The sequence below is a fragment of the Rhincodon typus genome, chromosome 18 (genome assembly GCF_021869965.1).
Source record: "Rhincodon typus isolate 14 chromosome 18, sRhiTyp1.1, whole genome shotgun sequence".
Lineage (NCBI taxonomy): Eukaryota > Metazoa > Chordata > Chondrichthyes > Orectolobiformes > Rhincodontidae > Rhincodon > Rhincodon typus.
The window spans coordinates 2,754,809-2,775,210 of NC_063349.1; the positions used below are offsets into that span (position 1 = coordinate 2,754,809).

The 20,402-nt window shown below is 42.3% G+C and overlaps 1 protein-coding gene across 14 annotated transcripts in view; it reads right to left on the reverse strand.

Moving 5' to 3' along the window:
- The window catches only part of cnot4b (CCR4-NOT transcription complex, subunit 4b), a 149,741-nt gene that overhangs the window by 4,881 nt on the left and 124,458 nt on the right, over window positions 1-20,402 (reverse strand). For 8 of the 14 annotated variants that reach the window (XM_048607995.1, XM_048607991.1, XM_048607994.1 and 5 more), the window contains one exon: window positions 8,252-8,458. The exons of the other annotated variants lie outside the window; for them this stretch is intronic. In XM_048607995.1, coding sequence (XP_048463952.1) covers window positions 8,252-8,458 — 207 coding nt within the window. The remainder of the gene's footprint in view (window positions 1-8,251; window positions 8,459-20,402) is intronic. 14 annotated transcript variants of the gene reach the window in all.

Consider the following 20,402-nt stretch of genomic DNA (forward strand, 5'->3'; position numbering starts at 1 on the left):
GAAACACTGATTAAAAAAATATGGTGCTGTACTCATTGTGAAAAAATGGCAGACATCGTGCAGTGGACATTATAGTTATTCCATGAAAGTGACAACAGAACTATAACTTAAACAGTTAATTGCTAATCAGGTATGCCACATTAAAGTAACAAACAATGGCTCAGTTAGGAAATTCACAACATGGTTTTGGACTAAGATAGAGACGAGTAAAATCAAGTGGCAGTAGAACAGGTAAATTATTTCTTTGTGTGGGGGAGGGGAGAGGGAGACATTAGATGTTTACAATAGCGACCCCTGCTATGCTCGATTCTTCCTCAGCACAAACAATTCTGAACCAGAAAAAAACTCCACCTCAGGAGTGGGAGATCAAGGGGAAACATGATTAAGGTACACAAGATTATGGCAGGTTTGGATAAGGGAGACAAAGAAAGGCATTCCTATGATGTACAAGAACTAGGGTTCACAGATTAAAGTTTTGGGAAAAAAGTGTAAAGGGATAGGCGGATGAAGGGAATAACCTTTTAAGCATGAATGGTAACAATTTGGAATTCATCATTGAAGGCATTGGAGGATGAAGTCATCAATTATTTCAAAAGGAAATTGGACTGGCAAACAACGGAAAGAACCTTGCTGGGTATGGTGGTGAATCGAGGCAATGGGATTGGCTGGATTGCTGGACAGCCAGCATGCACTCAACTGTTTGATTGTTCTCCTGCTGTGACTCCATGTCCAGGACCAGTTACAAGACAGACCTGTTGAGGTTTACCCATTTGGTATCTGATAAAATCACTTGGGTTTGTAAAACACTATTTTGATTTGACCAACACCTAAAAACAGCCACAGATTCAATTCCTTCCACTGTCCCCTGCCACCCATGCAGGCTGACCTGAAGGATTGGGATGCAGTGGAGGAGGGTGGGCAGCATGGCAGGTTCTACCTTGCTAGGGGGCTATATTACAATCCTCTTGCTTTCAAACTCCTATCAACTATAAAGTACTGCAAAGCAGAATCGAAGTTGCATGGCCTGAGAATCGCACTATTAGGGTGAAGAATCTGCCTTCTGCTGACATTGAAAAGTTGGATTATTCCCCCAAAATAGTATTGAGTTAAGCCCAAGTAAACTGTGCTCTAAAGACTCTAAGATTGACATTTCAGTTGGAAGTGAGCAGCTCTATGAATGCACTTCACCACGCACACTGAAAACTTCATCTCTGTCCTGTTGAGTTTTTGCATGCAAAGTAAACTCAACACTTCGGCCGCCATTAATTCTGCTATTCAGGAAATACTTTAAAAATATATTCAAACCCATCAACTTAACATCTCCTTCTGTGATCTTTACGGTTGTGTCTGACAGCCTTCAAAACAGCACCATGACACTGTTTGCAATGGCTTAGCTGATGGGATTGAAAGCAAGGTCAATATTAAGGTGACCGCAGCTGAAATCAGTGCAGAAAGGAGGATTTGCTCAAAATCTTCCCTGCCTAGCCACGACTACTAGACCCATTAGATATCGGAGCTGGATGTCATAGCCACAGACCATCTGCTCTCAAGGTAACTTGTGCAATCTCTGGATAAGTTCCAATTTTCAAAAACATGGGATAACCATGCTATTTATAGGCATTGCTCCTACAACATTAAACACAAATAGATGCAGGAATCAAACGGGTAGCAACAAAACTATATTGAATGCCCTAAAACAGCTAACCACCACTAAGTCCAATTTTCACATTTCAGGGCCAAACAGAAGAGCTGATGTTTGTATTTACAAAGTAGAATTTTGACGTCACTGTAGGAAATATGGAGTCAATCTGCAAAATAGCAAGGTTCTTTGTATAATGAGATAAATGCCCAATCAATTCCAATGCAAGGGAGAAATCTTGGCTAGTAACAACTTCTTTAAACGGTATAACAACCTCAAGGGCAAGAGTAGAAATCGCTAAGCTGCTGCAGAAAAGAAAAAAAGCTAAAGGACCCACACACCAAAGTAATCCCATTGTACACTGCAAATAAAATTTATGGGGTTTATTGGCCAGGACAATGGAGTAAAAACTGTGCAGTGTTGTTACCTTTTACATGCATCTGAGAAAGAAAAATGATATTAATGAGTGCATCATTGGAATTTCTGTCTGAAAAAGGAATTTTGAAACTGTGCCGTGCAAGATGGGGTCTTGGGGTTGTGGGCAAAGAAGGAATGGCAGCCATGGAGCTTAAGAAGGCATTTTGATCCATTTATTTGTTCTTTTATCTGTTAGTTCTACAGTCATTTGTCCTTGCCTGATCGCAGCAGATTTAAAAAATTCTCCCTTGCTCAACAACTCTTCCCTAGCCCCATCAAAATTTTCACTCTGGGATGATACGAAGTCTGAAATATTAAAATAACATCATATCACGTAACGTTTGGGCAAAATCCTGGCCTGGATTGTGTATCCATTCAGTTATACCTCTGATGATAATCCATAACAAAGTTGGAATTTCTCAGGGGAATTTCATTCTGATGGATGTTCAAGAAGATTTTCCATAGATTACCCATTCTAACCTTTGTTGCAATAGAGGGGGGATGGTTTCAATTGGTCTGGGATGGAATCACTGATAGGTTAACGCATTCACGTGACATGGACAGAAGTGGCAGCCAAAATAAAGGAAATTATACACTGCCCCATCACAAGAAGTAAAGTCAATTAGACTGGGACAAGTAGGGATCATTGGGTTCACCCATGTCTTGTAGTCTCAGTACTGAAACAAATTTATTGCATCAAGCAGGTTTCTCTTGAAATGAGATGGCTGGAAAGCAACTTAATATAGAACCTTTTAAAAAGGTTTTGATACAGTAGGTAGAATGTAATTCTACAACTTGTGCAGAAGAGCAAAACTAGTGGTCATCAATATTAGATGGACTCTCATTACTAAAAATTTGAAACTGACTGCTGCAAGGAAAAGCCAAGTTGACCAATACAGATGCTTTTAAGGAGACTCTATTTAAATATTTGACTGGGAGGGCAACGTTGAGGGCGTTTTATTGAGAGAATTGATGGAAGGCTCAACCAGAGCATAAGTAGACTGGTTAGGATGAATTGCCCTCTTGGTACTGTCTATTCCATTTAATTCCACAAATTTCTTTAAATGCTTCAGACAATTTGCACTGCAGTAAAATAAGCAGTTTCATATCATATCAAAGAAACAAGCAAGCTGGCAGAGAAGGTTTGATTCTCTCTCTAAACACTCCAGTTTTGGTTGTTGAGTTATGGAAGGAGCCAAACAGCCATAGACTGGGTTTGCCGCAAGTCAAGTCACTGTAATCTAATGTTGCTCATTCTTCTCTCTCACAGGACAAGGCAGTGCCAAGCATATCAGCTGTCAACTCTAGTTGGACAGTCCATGATAAGGAATCAATTCAAATATATAGCAACATAGACACACAGGAGCAGCTGTGATTAAAAAAAGGCAGAATTTCCCAAATATGAACCCCAAAAAGGGAAATAAAAACTCAACTCCTGGATTGCATTTTCTTGCAGTATTGGTTAACTACACAAACTCTCAAATTCATGACACAGAATTGACAGATACATCCTAAAAGCCAGATTTCTTCTTCTTCAGACTTCAGCAAACAGCATTCAGTAAAAGAACAAGGTTTCAGAGGCCCTGCAATTTACTTGACAAAAGCTCCAAATGGATGGTTCTGTATTCTAGAATGAGATTAGCCAGGAGGGGACAAGATCGACTGAAGAATAAAATGAAGAATGGTCTATTTGGGTGCTGCATATTGCATGTAATTCTACAGAGATTTGAATATTCCAAAGACAGTTAACAAGTCCTGCCGATGTCCTGCAGCCTCACATTTTGTTCCTTCACCTACAATTTTGACAAACCTTGGATGAGAAATACATAGCCATTCTTGATTTCTTTTTCCATAGATTTCTCTCCACAACTTTCAGACATTGCTTGCTCATAGAACCTTATAACAGTGAACTTGCTCATTTGGCCAGCTTATGCTGGCTCTTTCAAAAGTAAATAAGACAAACCCCTTGCCCATTCTCTTCACAAAAGCAGCAAAAATTCTCAACTTTATATCTAATTTCCTTTTGAAAAGTGATTCTGTCAAATTCTAAATGTGAGAAGGCTATTTCACTGGAGGGGCATAACCACCAGATCCAATTTTGCCCAAACTGTACTCTTCCCAAGTATGCTTCACTGCAGGGGATTATTTTGCAAACTACATGCTGATGTCTAGTACAATACCCTAGTTTGGGTGGAATTAACTCAGAACTGACTAAAGACAGAAACTAGCTAGTTTGCCTGACCCTGCCATATAATCAATAACCAGGAAAGAACCCAAAGAAAACTCAACAAAACTGAATAGAATAAGTGAAGAATATATAAATTTGTGAAGTTACTGCTTAATATCTTGGCTGCTACACAGATTGAGCTGCTTGGAGGGAGGTGATGAGATTATGAAATGATGATAAGTCAAACACTGTTGACAATACAATAATCAGTTGCATGACCTATGCATGTGAATGCGACCCTTTTGTACAGTTGTTGATAAAACTAAGATGAATAGCAGAGGGCAAATGTTTCTTCATTGTTACATGGGCTTGACTCCCTTGTTTAATTTGTTATTTACCAAAATGGTGTGTAGCAGGTGAAAGTTCCAAACATCACAGAAATATCAGTAATACACAGCAGCTAAACTGATGGGTTTGATTGATCAGAACAGCATCAGAACAGCCAACAGCCATCAGCTCCAATCACACAGTGGGCCAGCGTGGATAGAGAGCCAGGGAATAAGGTGTGTGGGGAGCACAGGGAGTAGTGGTGGCAGGACAGTGAAGCTGGTCATGAATGGAGAGAGTGTTCTAGATGGATGGATCTGGAAAACCTCATTCTATGAATCACGAGCCACTGTGGCAACTGATGAACGCAGAAGTTTCGCACAACTGCTGGGTTTAAAAAAAATAGAAGCTGCATGAAAATGTTGGTACCTCATCAGCTACTGAATTCTAAACTTTATTAAAAAGGTTTTGTATTGAATTGGGGTAGGTGTGTATTATCCACAGGGCGTTGTCACTTGAAGTTGGGCTGAAGGCTGTGACTAAGTGGAAAGACTTTAAGTGAAGCATTGATTCCCACAGGAATCAATGTTAACACTCAAGTTAGGTTCCGTACAGAAAAAGTTAAAATGTACACACGAACCCTCTCAGCTGAATTACAGCACTGTCTGTACCTAAAAAATTGTAAATGCCCACATTGGTGAATGAAATAATTGGCAAGATAAAACAAATTCAAAATAAACAAAATCTAAATTCTTGTAACATTACATTACCCAGACTCCATCTAGTGGCACCAGCGCAGATCTCAGGATCTCCATTCGAGTCTGGAAGGAAGCAAGGACCAAGGGGCAGAGCCAATAACTGAAGGGAAAACTAGACCTGAAAACGAAAAATTACTAAAACTAAAGAACTGCAGATGCTGGACTAAAAACTGAGAACTGGAAGGTAAGAGAATGAGGCCCAGAAGGAACATTATGGTCTGATGGGGAGGCAAGGGCCAAAGGGGAGGTCAGGAAGCAAGCCCTAGAGGAAGGTAAAACACCTTGTCCACACCCATGTCTGGCATGTAGGTAGGACAGGGCAGGACAGGATTAGATGCTGCTTAGATATGGTGACAGATACAGACAATGCACAAATAATGCTATAATTAAAAACAAATGATGCAAAACAAAAAGAACGAAGGATATTAAAACAAAATAATGTCAAGCAGGACTATCTATACCTGTAATCTGCCTGGTCTATATCTGCAAAACATTTTCTACTATAATTAGTGCAGTGGCTAAAACTGTGTCACCACAGCAATGCCCATGTTGTGTCAGCTATTTTGAGGATGACTAACAAAGACATCTTCTTTCTGACAAAGAGTCCAGTTTAAAAAGCATTCAGACAAATGTGCAGTTAGTCATCGCTAAAAGACCCTATTTTCAAAATGGATCCAAAATGACTGAGATAACTAATCTGAAACATCAACTCCACTTCTCTCTTGATACATGTTGCGTGACATGCTGAGTACTTCCAGCATTAGTCAAAAATGGCTGCACTGTTATCATTGATTTTGTACAAATTTGGCAATACAATGGTTAAACGAATAATGGATAGAAGCGCAAAACAAGAGATTAAAAAAAACCAAAAGCAACACACCCACACATCCGGCAAAGGAGGAGGAGACAGACACATCGCCCGACCAAGTGAAGGAGTCAGACACCCAAAGGTTGACCATTCCCTAACAGAGGTTCCTAAAAATCAGCTCATCAGCTTGGGGTCGACTATTACCTGTTCAGGTCTGCTGCAGATCCCAGACTGAAACAAAACAATAACCAGCTGGGTGAACCAGTGACTCAAAGACTGCATGTGACCAATAGCAACACCAGGTGGTAAGAAGCTGAAAAATCTCAACTCGTCTGTACTTCCATTCAACATCCTGCTACAAATAGTTCAGGCTAAGCTGTATTCATAAACTTACAGCCAAGATGCAGTTTGCATGTTGATATTGTCTTCTGTTTGGCTATACTGCAGATGCAGACCCAAGAATGCAAATCAAAAGGCTCAAGTACACTAAATTTGAATTGCTAGCAAAAATCTTTACAGTAATCGCTGGAGGGGAGGCCTTGCAACATGAATTAAAATATTTTAAAAAGAGTATTTTCTTACAACTCCCATTGATATTGAAAGTAAAGGACAACTCTTCAGCACTGCTGTATGTCAGGAGCATAACTACAGGACAGCTGCGGATGGATCACGATGGCCATCTTTAATAATGCCAGCTTATTAATGTTGGGAAAAGCCTTCCCACACCTAATTGGCACATTTTTCAGGCCTTGCGATCAGAGAATGGGGCAGCTTAGGTAAACTAGACTATTACATAATGCACGTTAAACAGAGCCATTTAAGTACAAAAGGATTTTAAGAAAGTTAGCACCTCACACTATGCCCCAAAGCACTTCGCAAACATGGTAAATGTTGTACTGTAGAAATCCAAACAATTTGTCTATACCAAAGTTTCACAGACAGCACTGATACAATGATAAGCTTTCAGCTTTAATGAGACTGGAGAGTTAAATACTGCGAATACTTCTACACCGTGCAATGAGATCTCATACCAACTTAAAAGGCTTAACTTACTCTGGAAGGTTAGGCAGAACAGTGCAACACTTCCTCAGTAGTACACTGTGTTAGCCTAGGATGTGTTCAAGTTTCCAGTGTGGAATTTGAAACAAATATTCAATAAATCTCTTGCGTACCAGCAACAGCCATGGCTGATGTCAACGTTTAGTGAGTGTATGTCTTCAGCAAGCTTTAGCTTTGGTCTATCCTTGAGCCTCAATACTTGTCAGAAAGAAGAAGTTGCTATCTATGAAGGACAGTAATGCTTCTTAACCAAATTTGACTGAACCTAAGACAATTTCCTGTATGTTTACATTTTAAACAGCCTAGCAAGTTTCCTTCAATTGTACAGGGTGCCTGTTACAGAATTTCTGAAGACTACTGTAGTTCAATTTTAGTCCCATTCTCAACTCAGTTCCAGTTTGAGTAAGTGGAAGGTCATTGACAGCATAGGAAGCAAGAGGGTATAGGGGAAAATGGATGTTAAAGAGCATTTCACGGAATATTGACTCAACACCTCCAATTGAACCCAAGATTATTCCAATGAGCAGCAGACCCGAACCCAGCCGGTCTTTCACATCAGCTCAAATATCCTCTCCTGTCAGAGCAGTAAGGTTGGAAGAGAAGTCTCTAAACCTCTTGCAGAGTACTTCACAAAGTTATGACACTTCACTGTAAACAATGACCAGAAACCCAACAGTGAACTGAACAACTGATTCAATGCATCATGCACTACAAATTGCTGAGTCAAAATGACCCTAAACACTCTATTAACATGGGGATTCAGTCAGGACTGGTTTGAACCTGGTTCACTGACAAGACACTTTCTAACACCAGGAATCACAAAGATGACCGTGGATAAGGTAACAGGAGTAGAAGCTCCACTTTCTGCAGCATTACTCATCTGATCCCAGCAACACCCAAAAATGATGGATACAGATTCCAATTTCAAAGCTGAACATCAAAATCTGTGATCATTCTGCCCATCAGTATGGCTTCTTTATATTTGGTTGTAGTTCAAGTTTGAACCAGTGGATCCAGACTGGGTCTGTACAGGGTTAAAAGGAGTGAGCTGAATGGAGATGATCTGTTGGCCTCACCTGTTATAATTGCTGGGTCCATCCAGCCACTCCCACTCTCCCAGTTCAGGCTGGTGCTGTTGGATGAGGTTGGTGCTGCATGGTTCACTGAAGAGCAGGAAGCAGCATTTGGTAGTCCCCCAAAATTGATGTTAATATTTGGTAACAGTGCCCGTAGACCATCCTGCCACTCTTTCACATTTAAACTTGCCACATTACTGCTGCTGTCTGAAAAAAATAAAATAAAATAAAAGGAAAAGCAAAAATTAACTGGGCATTGCCAGATTATTTTTGGACTTTTACTGGTCTTGACTCAATGCCACTTTAGGGGTCTTGTACTCACTAGTCCACATTCATTTGATTTGCTCACATTAAAAGGTGGCATTTCCATTATTACTACTAAGGTTCTCATACGTGCCATTGCCCTGCTCACTGTTTCAGTTTTGCACTAGAGATCACTTGTTTGTCCATTCTCCATTTCATTAGGCTCACCATATTCTGCGCACTCAGTCTCCATAGGTTGTTGCATAATCCCTGGATCCCATTTCTATCCCATCCACTGCAATACATTCACATCCCCTGTATCCTGTTTCTAGTCTTGGGTACATGAAAATTGCTATGGCCCAGTGTGAATTCTCACTTCCAAAATCCCCTTGGTCACAGTCCGATCTAATAATAAAGATCCTCCCTGAATTCTAAGCCTTTGTTTACTTAAATCAACATACCTGCAGGCCACTGACATGACAAATGCAATGGCAAATGCAAAAAAACATTTATGAGGCAATTAGGAAGTCAAGTCGTTTCCTGTATAAACTTTGGGGTCTGCAGGTTTTAACATGCATTTTCTTTACAATATTCATTGAGACCAATTAAACATCCAACCCCAAGATTCATTCTGTTAATATTGCAACGTCACCATGGTTGGAAAAAGTAAATCACAGCTCCATCCAACAATTTCTGGATGTTCGAAGAGGGAACAGAAAGTAAAGAAAATAAATTCAAAGCAAGTGTTGAAAGAAAAATCTTTACCACAAGGCCTGATAGTGAACAGAAAGTCCTGTCCATCGAATGACATTATCTCCAGTCACTCCTTTCTGTCCGCCTCTCAAACAGGGGCAGAGCTTTGGAAATCCTACAAAACAATCTAATTTTAATCTGTTCAAATTATGTACACATTGGGACCAGTGTGTCAACACATCAGCATTATTTCAATTTCATGATAGTTCAGTTACCTCAAATTAACCATTGCTGATAATTTCATTATTTGTACCACTTATCCACATGGGGTTCTTGTGTTGCAGTGGTAGTGTCCCTAACCTCTATGCCAGGACTCCCAGGATCAGGTATTACCTGCTACAGAAGTATGCCATAACATGTTTGAATAGGTTGGTTAGAAATATCTACAGCTCATCCACTCCATATACTTCTTCCCATAGATCAGCACCAAAGGGGTTGATTGGGAGGGTAGGTATAGGTCAGCTGGTGCTGTTCTTCATTGCCTTATGGGAAATTAACTGAATTAAAATGAGTAAACATACCCCTTTAATAATACCACCACCTCAGAGTTTGACCTTTCAGTTAACATTGTCTTCATTTTGAAATCCTTCCTTTGCACTAGTTAATCAATATATGCACATTTACCTCAATATTTATGCAGTCACTTTTAGCCTTAGTAGCTTGAGCCTTGCTTTCTAACTAGCTTATTTTATTGAAAATCATTAATAGTTAGGAGGGGAGCTTTTGATCAAAGCCGATGGCACAGTGGCTTCAGAAAGGTCAAATTCAATTCCTGTAGATGCCATAAAACAGATTAAGTTATTCAGTAACATAAACTGCAGGTTCTGACCATGATTTGGTTGAGAGCTAACTACTTAAGTAATTAAATGAACAGATTGCTTGGCTACAACCACCAAAAATACGTTTATCATCTGGAATAACAGTCATAAGAAATAACTGAAGTCAGAGAACATAATTTATTTTTAAGAATGCAGATGATGTAGTGGTCAAGACTGCTTTATTTAAACCTTGTCACATAGCAAACTGAACACAAATCAAAGAAAGGAAAGTTGAACTGAGCAGGTTTTCAACAGCTGGAAGCTTGAAAAATGCTCCACCTGACATTTACAACCCCGTTTGAGGAGGTCTCAAGAATTGATATGCTACAGGTCAGCCAAGAACCTCTGAAAGTAACAAGAATACCGGTCACGTTTGGACATTGAGCAGTTTTTCCGCCGCCACCGCCTCCACGCTTACTTCTTCAACCGTGAACCTAACCCTCCCTCTACTGGCCCCTTCTCCCGCCTCCAACATACCCCCTCCTCCTGGACACCACCCCAAGACCTCCTACCCTCCCTCGACTTCTTCATCTCCAACTGCCGTCGAGACATCAATCGCCTCAACCTCTCCACCCCTCTCCCCCGCAGAACGTGCAGCCCTCCGCTCCAATCCTAACCTCACCATAAAACCCGTGGACAAGGGAGGCGCAGCTGTAGTATGGCGCACCGACCTCTACATCACTGAGGCCAGGCGCCAACTCTCCGACGCCACCTCCTACCACCCCCTTGATCATGACCCCTCCCCCGAGCACCAAACCATCAACAACCTCATCACCTCAGGTGACCTCCCACCCACGGCCTCCAACCTCATCGTTCCCCAACCCCGTACCGCCCGCTTCTATCTCCTTCCCAAAATCCACAAACCTGACTGCCCTGGTCGACCCATTGTCTCCGCCTGCTCCTGCCCCACCAAACTTACCTCCAACTATCTGGACTCCAATTTCTCCCCCTTGGTCCAGGAACTCCCCCTACCTACATCTGTGACACCACCCACGCCCTCCACCTCTCCAGAACTTCCAATTCCCCGGTCCCCAACACCTCATCTTTACCATGGACGTCCAGTCCCTATACACCTGCATTCCCCATACAGACGGCCTAAAGGCCCTCCGCTTCTTCCTGTCCCGCAGGCCCGACCAGTCCCCCTCCACTGACACCCTCATCTGCTTAGCTGAACTCGTCCTCGCCCTCAACAGCTGCTCTTTCAATTCCTCCCACTTTCTACAGACAAAGGAGGTGGCCATGGGTACCCGCATGGGCCCAAGCTAAGCCTGCCTCTTTGTAGGTTATGTGGAACAATCCTTCTTCCGTACCTACACCAGCCCTAAACCCCACCTCTTCCTCCATTACATTGATGACTGTATCGGCGGCACCGCCTCGTGCTCCCACAAGGAGCTCGAACAGTTCATCCACTTCACCAACACCTTCCACCCCAACCTTAAGTTCACCTGGACCATCTCTAACACCTCTCTCACCTTCCTGGACCTCTCGGTCTCCATCTCGGGCAACCACCTAGAAACCGATATCCATTTCAAGCCCACCGACTCCCACAGCTCCTAGAATACTCCTCCTCCCACCCACCTTCCTGCAAAAATGCCATCCCCTATTCCCAATTCCTTCGCCTCCGCCGCATCTGTTCCCAGGATGAGGCATTCCACTCCCGAACATCTCAGATGTCCTCGTTTTTCAAGGACCGCAACTTCCCCCCATCAGTGGTCGAGAACGCCCTCCACCGTGTCTCCCGCATTTCCCGCAACTCATCCCTCACACCCCATCCCCGCAATAACAACCAAAAAAGAATCCCCCTCGTCCTCACATACCACCCCACCAACCTCCGGATCCAACGCATCATCCTCCGACACTTCCGCCATCTGCAATCCGACCCCACCACCAAAGACATTTTTCCCTCCCCACCCTTATCTGCTTTCCGGAGGGACTACTCTGTCCATGACTCCCTTGTCCGCTCCACACTCCCCTCCAGCCCCACTACACCCGGCACGTTTCCCTGCAACCGCAGGAAGTGCTACACCTGTCCCCACACCTCCTCCCTCACCCCCATCCCAGGCCCCAAGAAAACTTTCCACATCAAGATGTTGACCTGCACATCTGCTAATGTGGTATGCTGTACCCGTTGTGGCCTCCTCTACAATCAGGGAAACCAAGTGGAGGCTGGGGGACTGCTTTGCAGAACACCTACGCTCGGTTCGCAATAAACAACTGCACCTCCCAATCGCGAACCATTTCAACTCCCCCTCCCATTCCTCAGACGACATGTCCATCCTGGGTCTCCTGCAGTGCCACGACGATGCCACCCGAAGGTTGCAGGAACAGCACCTCATATTCCGCTTGGGAACATTGCAGCCCAATGGTATCAATGTGGATTTCACAAGCTTCAAAATCTCCCCTCCCCCTACCGCATCCCAAAACCAGCCCAGCTCATCCCCGCCTCCCTAACCTGTTCTTCCTCCCACCTCAAGCCGCACCTCATCTCCTACCTACTAACCTCATCCCGCCCCCTTGACTTGTCTGTCTTCCCTGGACTGACCTATCTCCTCCCTACCTCCCCACCTACACTCACCTTTACTGGCTCCATCCCCACCTCTTTGACCTGTCTGTTTCCTCTCCACCTATCTTCTCCTCTATCCATCTTCTATCTGCCTCCCCCTCTCTCCCTATTTATTTCAGAACCCCCTTCCCCTCCCCCATTTCTGAAGAAGGGTCCAGGCCCAAAACGTCAGCCTTCCTGCTCCTATGCTGCTGCTTGGCCTGCTGTGTTCATCCAGCTCTACACCTTGTTATCTCAGATTCTCCAGCATCTGCAGTTCCTACTACCTCAAAGTAATTGCCTGCACATGCTCACATTTGTACACAGAACCTTAATTTAATGCAGATGCGACTTGGGCTACAATGGGCATAACCGGTCTGGTCAAGAATGCAAAGGCTCCCTTCCTAGCAGCAAAAGGCAGCTTGTTCAGGGCTCCTTCTGACTAAATTGCATAGAGTCCTCCCTGGTCTTGTTATCATGCTAAAGGAATTCTCTTTCAAGCTACTCTTATATTGCAGGAAAGGAAAGAGACATGCTGTTAAGATTTTCATCTCGCGCTCATGAAGGCAGACTCGAGAACACCAAATTAAAGACAGCAACAACTGAAATTGCCAAAAAAACTGCTCACTGGTTGGCAAGTCAACTCATCAGTGGAGGCATAATGGAGAATGCACCAGGGAGCTATTGCCCACCATGTCCCTATTTGGTTCAGGAAATAAAAAGGTCTATTTCTGGACCAGGTCAGGCTGCACATCCTGAAGACTGGTGGATCACATCAAAGAACACACAGATTTTCACAACAGGTAGAATTATTAAACAACCAATTTAAGATCAGTCAGGCTTGCAATGTGGCTCACTTACACAGACCCATCCTCTGCAGGAAAAAGGAAATGACCGGGCGCTGCATCTCTTTTGAATTGAACAAAACAATACCTGGGCCGTTTTCCTTGGCAACACCTCAGAGCCAACTTGCCAACAAAACCTTTCCCTCATGTAGCATAAAGCATTGCTCCGCTTGAAAATTTGGCATTGTCTCTGTCCTGATGCATGCAAGGCAAAAGCTTTGACAGCCTCTTTTCTCAAAACAATCTCTGTACAACTAAGCAATTATTTTTATATTGCAAGTATGTAATACCCCTGTATATCACATCACAGCAGAAATACTGGTACTGCCATTTATCACCAAACAACAGACAGTGGTATCAGAGTTCATCTTAGCCTGTCATTGGCTGCGAATTCTGCCTACTTCGTGAAAGAGGAAGCCGGTGGCGGGGAGGGGGGTGGTTGTGTGTGTGTGGGGCGGCGGGGCAGATGACTGATGAGAGAGAAAATAAATCAAGCAATTCTGAGAAACCTCACAGCATGGCTGAGACAAACATTCAGCTACCAATAGTGCAGCTAGGGGAGTCTGGAATGAAGAACTAAATAGGACTATTGGAATATTTGGTTGGTAGCACATGCAGAGGGGAGGCCAATTAGTTTGGAGCGTGTTGGGGAAGTCGGTGCCGTGTTGATCAGTGAGGAAAGGATGCTAGGTGAGTGACACTAACTATGGTTAAGAATTTGAAGAATGAGTTGTGGCGGTTGGAAGGAAGGAAGGGGTTGGAGTTTCAAAGTTGCTAGAAAAGTGCATGTGGCAGTAACAGAAGTGAGAAGATTGCTTTGTTAAGGTTAAGGTTGTGATAAGTTGAAGAGGGAGAACAGTATTTTCAGATAAAATATTACGTAAGTGACACCTGCCTTTTCTTCCATCTTTACCAATTCTGTGACAAGACTTTCTCTCAGTGTCCTCTGCTTGACCAGGTTCTACTCTGCATGTCTCCCATCTTTACTCAAATGAGACTTGTGCTTCAGGTAAATCTCTCCGATGCTAACAAACCCAAATCGCTATTAATCACATACAGTCCACATGAAGGGTGGACAAGTCGTTTGCCTATAAAGTTTCACAGCTGACTGGATCTTTACTCGACCTTCATAGAACCAAGTTGCAGTTGCAATCAATTAACACAGAGGGACGGGAATGACAGCAGTTTTTGTTTTAAAACCTTTGCTGAAAAAGGACAGCAAGACCAATTGTTTTAATAATCTGCTTTGCTGGCCAAGATCAGCCAACATGACTCAGGCTGGTAACTGAACCTCCTTCTGTATAACTCAGCAAGATACCAGGCAGTGCACCTGGCAAGGGCTGAGAGGACGGGCTGCTATGTATGTGTCACATTGACCGTCTTGAGCAGATGGTTGACACCTTGTGGAACCTCGGAGTTATTCATACTTCACAGCGAGCTCAAGATTGGAACAGAATGATTTCTAAACCGTGGAAGACATACTGCAAGAATTCAATGTTCAAAGAGGCGTTTGCAGTTGGCAAGTAGTGGTATGTATTATGCTCAGCAAGAAGGATAGTTTTCAAAACTACCTATTTAAACAGCACCTTTAAAATAAAGTTCAAGTATTCCCACTAAAGCCAGTTAAAAAGAAAATCAGGATGGATTTACATGAAATAGGCTCATTATTGTACCGCTGACAGCAGTTGTCTGGTTAGACTAGAATTTCCATCAAAAATCAATATTTTTTTGAAGCTTTAAAGTCTGACAATATTTATTACAATTTCACTACGCATGCCTACATCAATACGCAGTCAAGTAAATAAGTATGACAACTGCAATGGCCAAATTAAATATAGAACTCCACAGAGACCACACTGACAGCCTTGCCATTGTTTGAGGAAGGCACTACTTGGGAATTTCCTCTCCAGCAACACTTGGGCTTGTTCTGAAACTTCAAACAGGGTGAACACATGTCCCATACATGGCTTCAATACATCCTGACAGAAACAACCAAGTAGCCTAGATGTTTCAGATAATTCAACCACACGATAGAGGGAATTCAGAGTCAGGAATCTGAAGTATCTCTGTATAACTTTTAATTCAAAGTTCCCTTGATGTTATGCAATCCAACTAAAAATATAATACAACAGTACAGCACAGTACAGGCCCTTCAGCCCACGATGTTGTGCCAAACTTTTACCCTAATCCTAAGGTCTATCTAACCTCCACCCCTACCTTATACTATCAGCCATATGCCTACCTAATAGCAGCTTAAATGCCCCTAATGAGGCCAACTCCACTACCCTCTCTGGCAATGTATTCCACACCCCTACCACTGAGTAAAGAACCTACCTCTGACGTCTCCCCCAGATCTACCTCCATTCACTTTAAAACTATGCCCCCTCGTAATAGCTACCTCCACCCTAGGAAAGTGTCTCTGGCTGTCTACTCTATCTATACCTCTGATCATTCTGTACACCTCTATCAAGTCACCTCTCATCCTTTGTTGTTCTAGAGAGAAAAGCCCTAGCTCTCTCAACCTTTCCTTCTAAGACCTTCCCTCCATTCCAGGCAACATTCTGGTAAATCTCCACTGCAACTTTTCCAATGCCTCCACATCTTTCCTGTAATGAGGCGATATAATGGAATAGCTGAATGCTGTTTGTTGGAAAAGGGATGGGGGGCAGAGGAGAGGTCGGGAGCCTATAAGCATTCCACCATCTGCACATATACTATGAAACTGTTTAACATCAGTATCACACAGCCAAGAGAAACTACATCTGAATATTCAAATCTTCAGTTACTTTTGAATGTGTACTTGGGAAAACAAAGCCCAAGCCCTGAAGCGAGATGACTTTGGAAGAAAAGCACTTATCTGCATCCAGTAGGGCCTCTAGTTTTTCCTGCCTTGAAATAAGACAGGTGGTTAAACAAACTGGTCAACTTAAACAGGGGTGAACAACCCCAGTATCTTTGATGTTTTGTTCATATTGTGACTGAGGACATGGCTGGGGCTGCTGCAATAAGTGTTATGCAGTAATAAGAACATGCAAAATAGCAGATGTTCACCATACAATACCTAATGCCTACTCTGCTATTCAATAAAATCATGGCTGATCTTCAGTCTCAACTCCATTTATTCCCCTGCTGTCAATCTGCCTCAATTGCCCAAGGCACCAAATCAGTATCATTTTCAGACTTGAATATTCAACCACGGACACAACCTTCTAGGGACAATAATTCCAAAATCTTTGCAAACATTTGAGTGAAAAGATGCATCATCTCAACTCCAAATCTCGAGACTGTACCTCCATGTTTAGACGCACTGGCCAGGGGAAATCAATGTCAGCATTTATTTTATGAAACCCCTTCAGAATCTTCGACGCTTCAATAAGGTCACCTCATTAATTTGGCCCTGTACAGAGTTTGGAATAGGGAGCCTCTCATCACAGGATCGAATCTAGTGAATCTTCCCTGTTATGTCTCCAGTACAAGTATACCTTTCCCTGAGACATGGAGGCCAACACCGCACACAGAACTCTAGGTGTAGCTGCAGCATGAGACAATTGTCATATTCTTGCATTATCATTTCCTCACAACAAAGATCCATGAACCATGTACCTTCCTAACTAATGCTGAACCTCCAGGGCAAATATTCTTGGTTGTGGAGTACACGCAAATCCCTCAACATTTTTTTTTATATTTCCCAGCTCCCTTCTCCATTTCTGAAGGGTCCCCCCAACCTGAAATATCAACTTTCCTGCTTCTCTGATGCTGCCTGTGTTCCTCCAGCTCCATAATGTGTTATCTGACTCCAGCATATGCAATTCTTGCTAACTCGGAGTCTCACATGTCTTGAAAAAAAATTACTGCTTTTCAATCCTTTCTGGCAAAATTAATGTCAAATAACATTTTATTCCAACTGCAATCTCATTTCACTGGTCTCGCTCCGTTCAGCTTTAGTGTTGTCCTCACAGCTTTAAAAATATACCCCAAACTGAAAACAGAATGAGACCCCTATCCTGAACTATTCGAAATACCTAATTCAACCAGACAGCTGCAGACACTTGCAACTCTTTGAGCACTTAACAGCCATGATTTAAAGTCTTCATTCTGACCAGTACTTCCAGCAATGAAGAAGCTGAATATTCGAGGGTTAGACAAAGATTTGGTAGGAAGCACAACAGGTGAATAGTTTTGCTATCATTTAGTTAATTGGCTTAAGTATCTAAGTGTCAACCAAACCTTTTTGCTGAATTATTGAGCAATGTAACTTGGCTTTCTGTGGTTCCGAGATCAATTAGATGTGCAGCACAAAGATGAGCTGCAGTCTTATAGGTTTTGACAGTTAGAAAGCTTTTTCAACAGTTGAGTACTGGGAATCTCATTTGCATTATAAGAATTTCAAGATGGGAGTATGGTCTTGAGTTACTCCACTCTCAGTCTTGTCTAATCAAAACAGGTAATGATGATTCACACAAATGAATGAGAGATCTCCCATCAACATATTCAGGTTTCTTACCTAGAGAATTTTTAATTCCCAATAAACTCAAGTTATCACACCAACTATTACCAGTTAAAAACCAAGGGCATTTTAAAAAAAAAACTACGCCTTGTTGTCAAGTTGTTGACTGGTGTTCAGCTCTACCATATAATGCTGGTAATACAGCACAAATTAGGCCTAACGACCTGAGCACAAGAATTGCATCAATACAAAAGTCCAAGTTACTCCATTTCAAAAGTTGGCAACAGTCTGTTAGCCAACCTTAGCAATAGCACCAGGGAAGTTGAAAATCTCATTATCAGATCCAATTCCCAATGCATCTTAACCATTAGTTACCATGAAAACGTTTATATCTGAAAAATACTAGTTGCGGCATGAATGCCTTTGCAGTCTGCATGGATTGAGCGTGGGAGCACTTCATTTGGACCTTACAGCAGAAATCTTTGACCTGATTCATTTGAACCATGGAAAACAAAACCTCCCAACTCGAGATTGGTATCCTATCAAAGTTGCATGGTGTCTTCAGAGATCACTCGACTAGATAACAAGTGAATTACTGGTGGATGCAAATCTGTCAGGGTGACTAATTATTAGTCCGACTACATGTAAAGTCGTGACTTTATTTTCTCTCTAGGGCATTGCAACGTAACCTAGGGTTGAGAAAAACAAAACAGTAAACTGGCAGAACGGGAACTGCAAATTAATGTTCCTGTGGAATGTAAGAAAGAAATTAGTGGAGCCACAGACACTGCTTAAAAATGAGAAAATCACCCTGCAATAACAGTGGAAAAACATGGGACACAACCTGAAACCTTCAAGGAAATACAAAATACAAACTGCACTGCATTGTTCATTGCTAAGTGGGGCCTTTCACATACATCATTCATTTCACTTTTTGAACCATGCCTTCAGCTTCCACGGCCCTGAAGTCACAAATTTCTGAGATTTTTTAAAAATGTACAGCCTTTTGACTAATCACATCCTGAGAAGTCATTTCCCCTTACGAGTGCCTCAGACGACATGGCACAAGAAAAGATTCATAGCAAGCAGTCACCCATTTAAGAGAGATTAGAAGGGATTTCTCCTCTCAGAATCTTGTGCACCTGTGGAATTCTTCACCACTGAGGGTTGTGGAGGCTCGTTTGGTAAGTCTATTCAAAAGAGAGGGAGTCATATTTTTAATTACTAAACAGAAGCAAGGATTAGGAGGTTAATTTGGCAAAGTGGAGTTGAGGATTATCAGATCAGGCTTAATCATGGAATGATGGTCAAGTGCCTACTTCTGTTCCTACGTCTTATGGCCCACTGTTCCTTTGTTTGGAATCAGACTCTGTACCCAGCCTGTTTCTAAAATCGTCCCATTATAACTCTTCTGGTCATGTACAACACTTGCCCTCCAGCCTTTCAGAGTCTCCACTTTTTCACTGGTTCAGCACTTGCTTAAAAAAAATGCTCATCTCAACTATCTGATTAAAAGATTAAAAGCATAACACATTAACAGTTTCTCCCTCTGCAGCTAATGCCTGACCTGTGTCTAGTATTTTACATTTATATTACAGTTAGTTCAATTTTCAAGGTATTGGTCAAAACTCTTTGCAAGAGCCAGGAATCAAGTTTAAAGCTGATAGAATAATTGAACACAGAAATATCTTGGTAACAGCAAACAGGGAAGTGTGATAAGTGGAAAATGCTGTGTCTTAAGAAAAGTAGCCAGTGGATTTCTTAGCGCTCTGCTTTGTCAGATGAGGAATTTACAATATTTTTCAATGACAGGATGTCATTAAAGGTGTAACATTGGCAGATAACAAAGCACAATGAGGAGTGAACAGGCAGAAAAATGGACGATCTTCATGGAGACTTGGGATTAATAATGTAGATAGGATCAATATGACAAATGGATTTTAAATTCGTTTGCAATCAAGTAAATAGTTGTGCAAGATGAAAACATTCAGTTCTACCACAGCCCATTCTGAATGCAAGGTGAAGGCTCCCAGGGCAAACAGGAGGGTAATCTTTTCAAATTGCAATATTCAAAGGGATTTTCAACCGAGAGATGGAGAAATGAAGCTCAGTCTGCTTTGAGGTCATGCCAGTAATTGTTTGAATGACATCTGATCTGGAAAATTGCAGAGTTAGAGTTGGGGATGTAATTCATAACCACACTCTCTTCCCCCAAGTTCTATTTATTTTTGACAAGCCTGTTTGTGAGCTGTTGATAGCATTGCTTCCCAGAAGATAACTGCAAGGCAACTTGGAAACGGGAGAGCACGTGTGCACAATTTTGACAGAATGTAACAGTAAATTAGGAGTTTCAGTATTTCATGCTCGAGGTTTTCACTTTAACAGAAATTTGACTATAATTGTAAAGTAAAAAGGCACACAAACTGAAGCAACCTGTTCCAGCTCACAGCAGTCATTTTCTATGTCGACCAATCAAATAACCTGCAGTGGTGCTCTCCTTGAC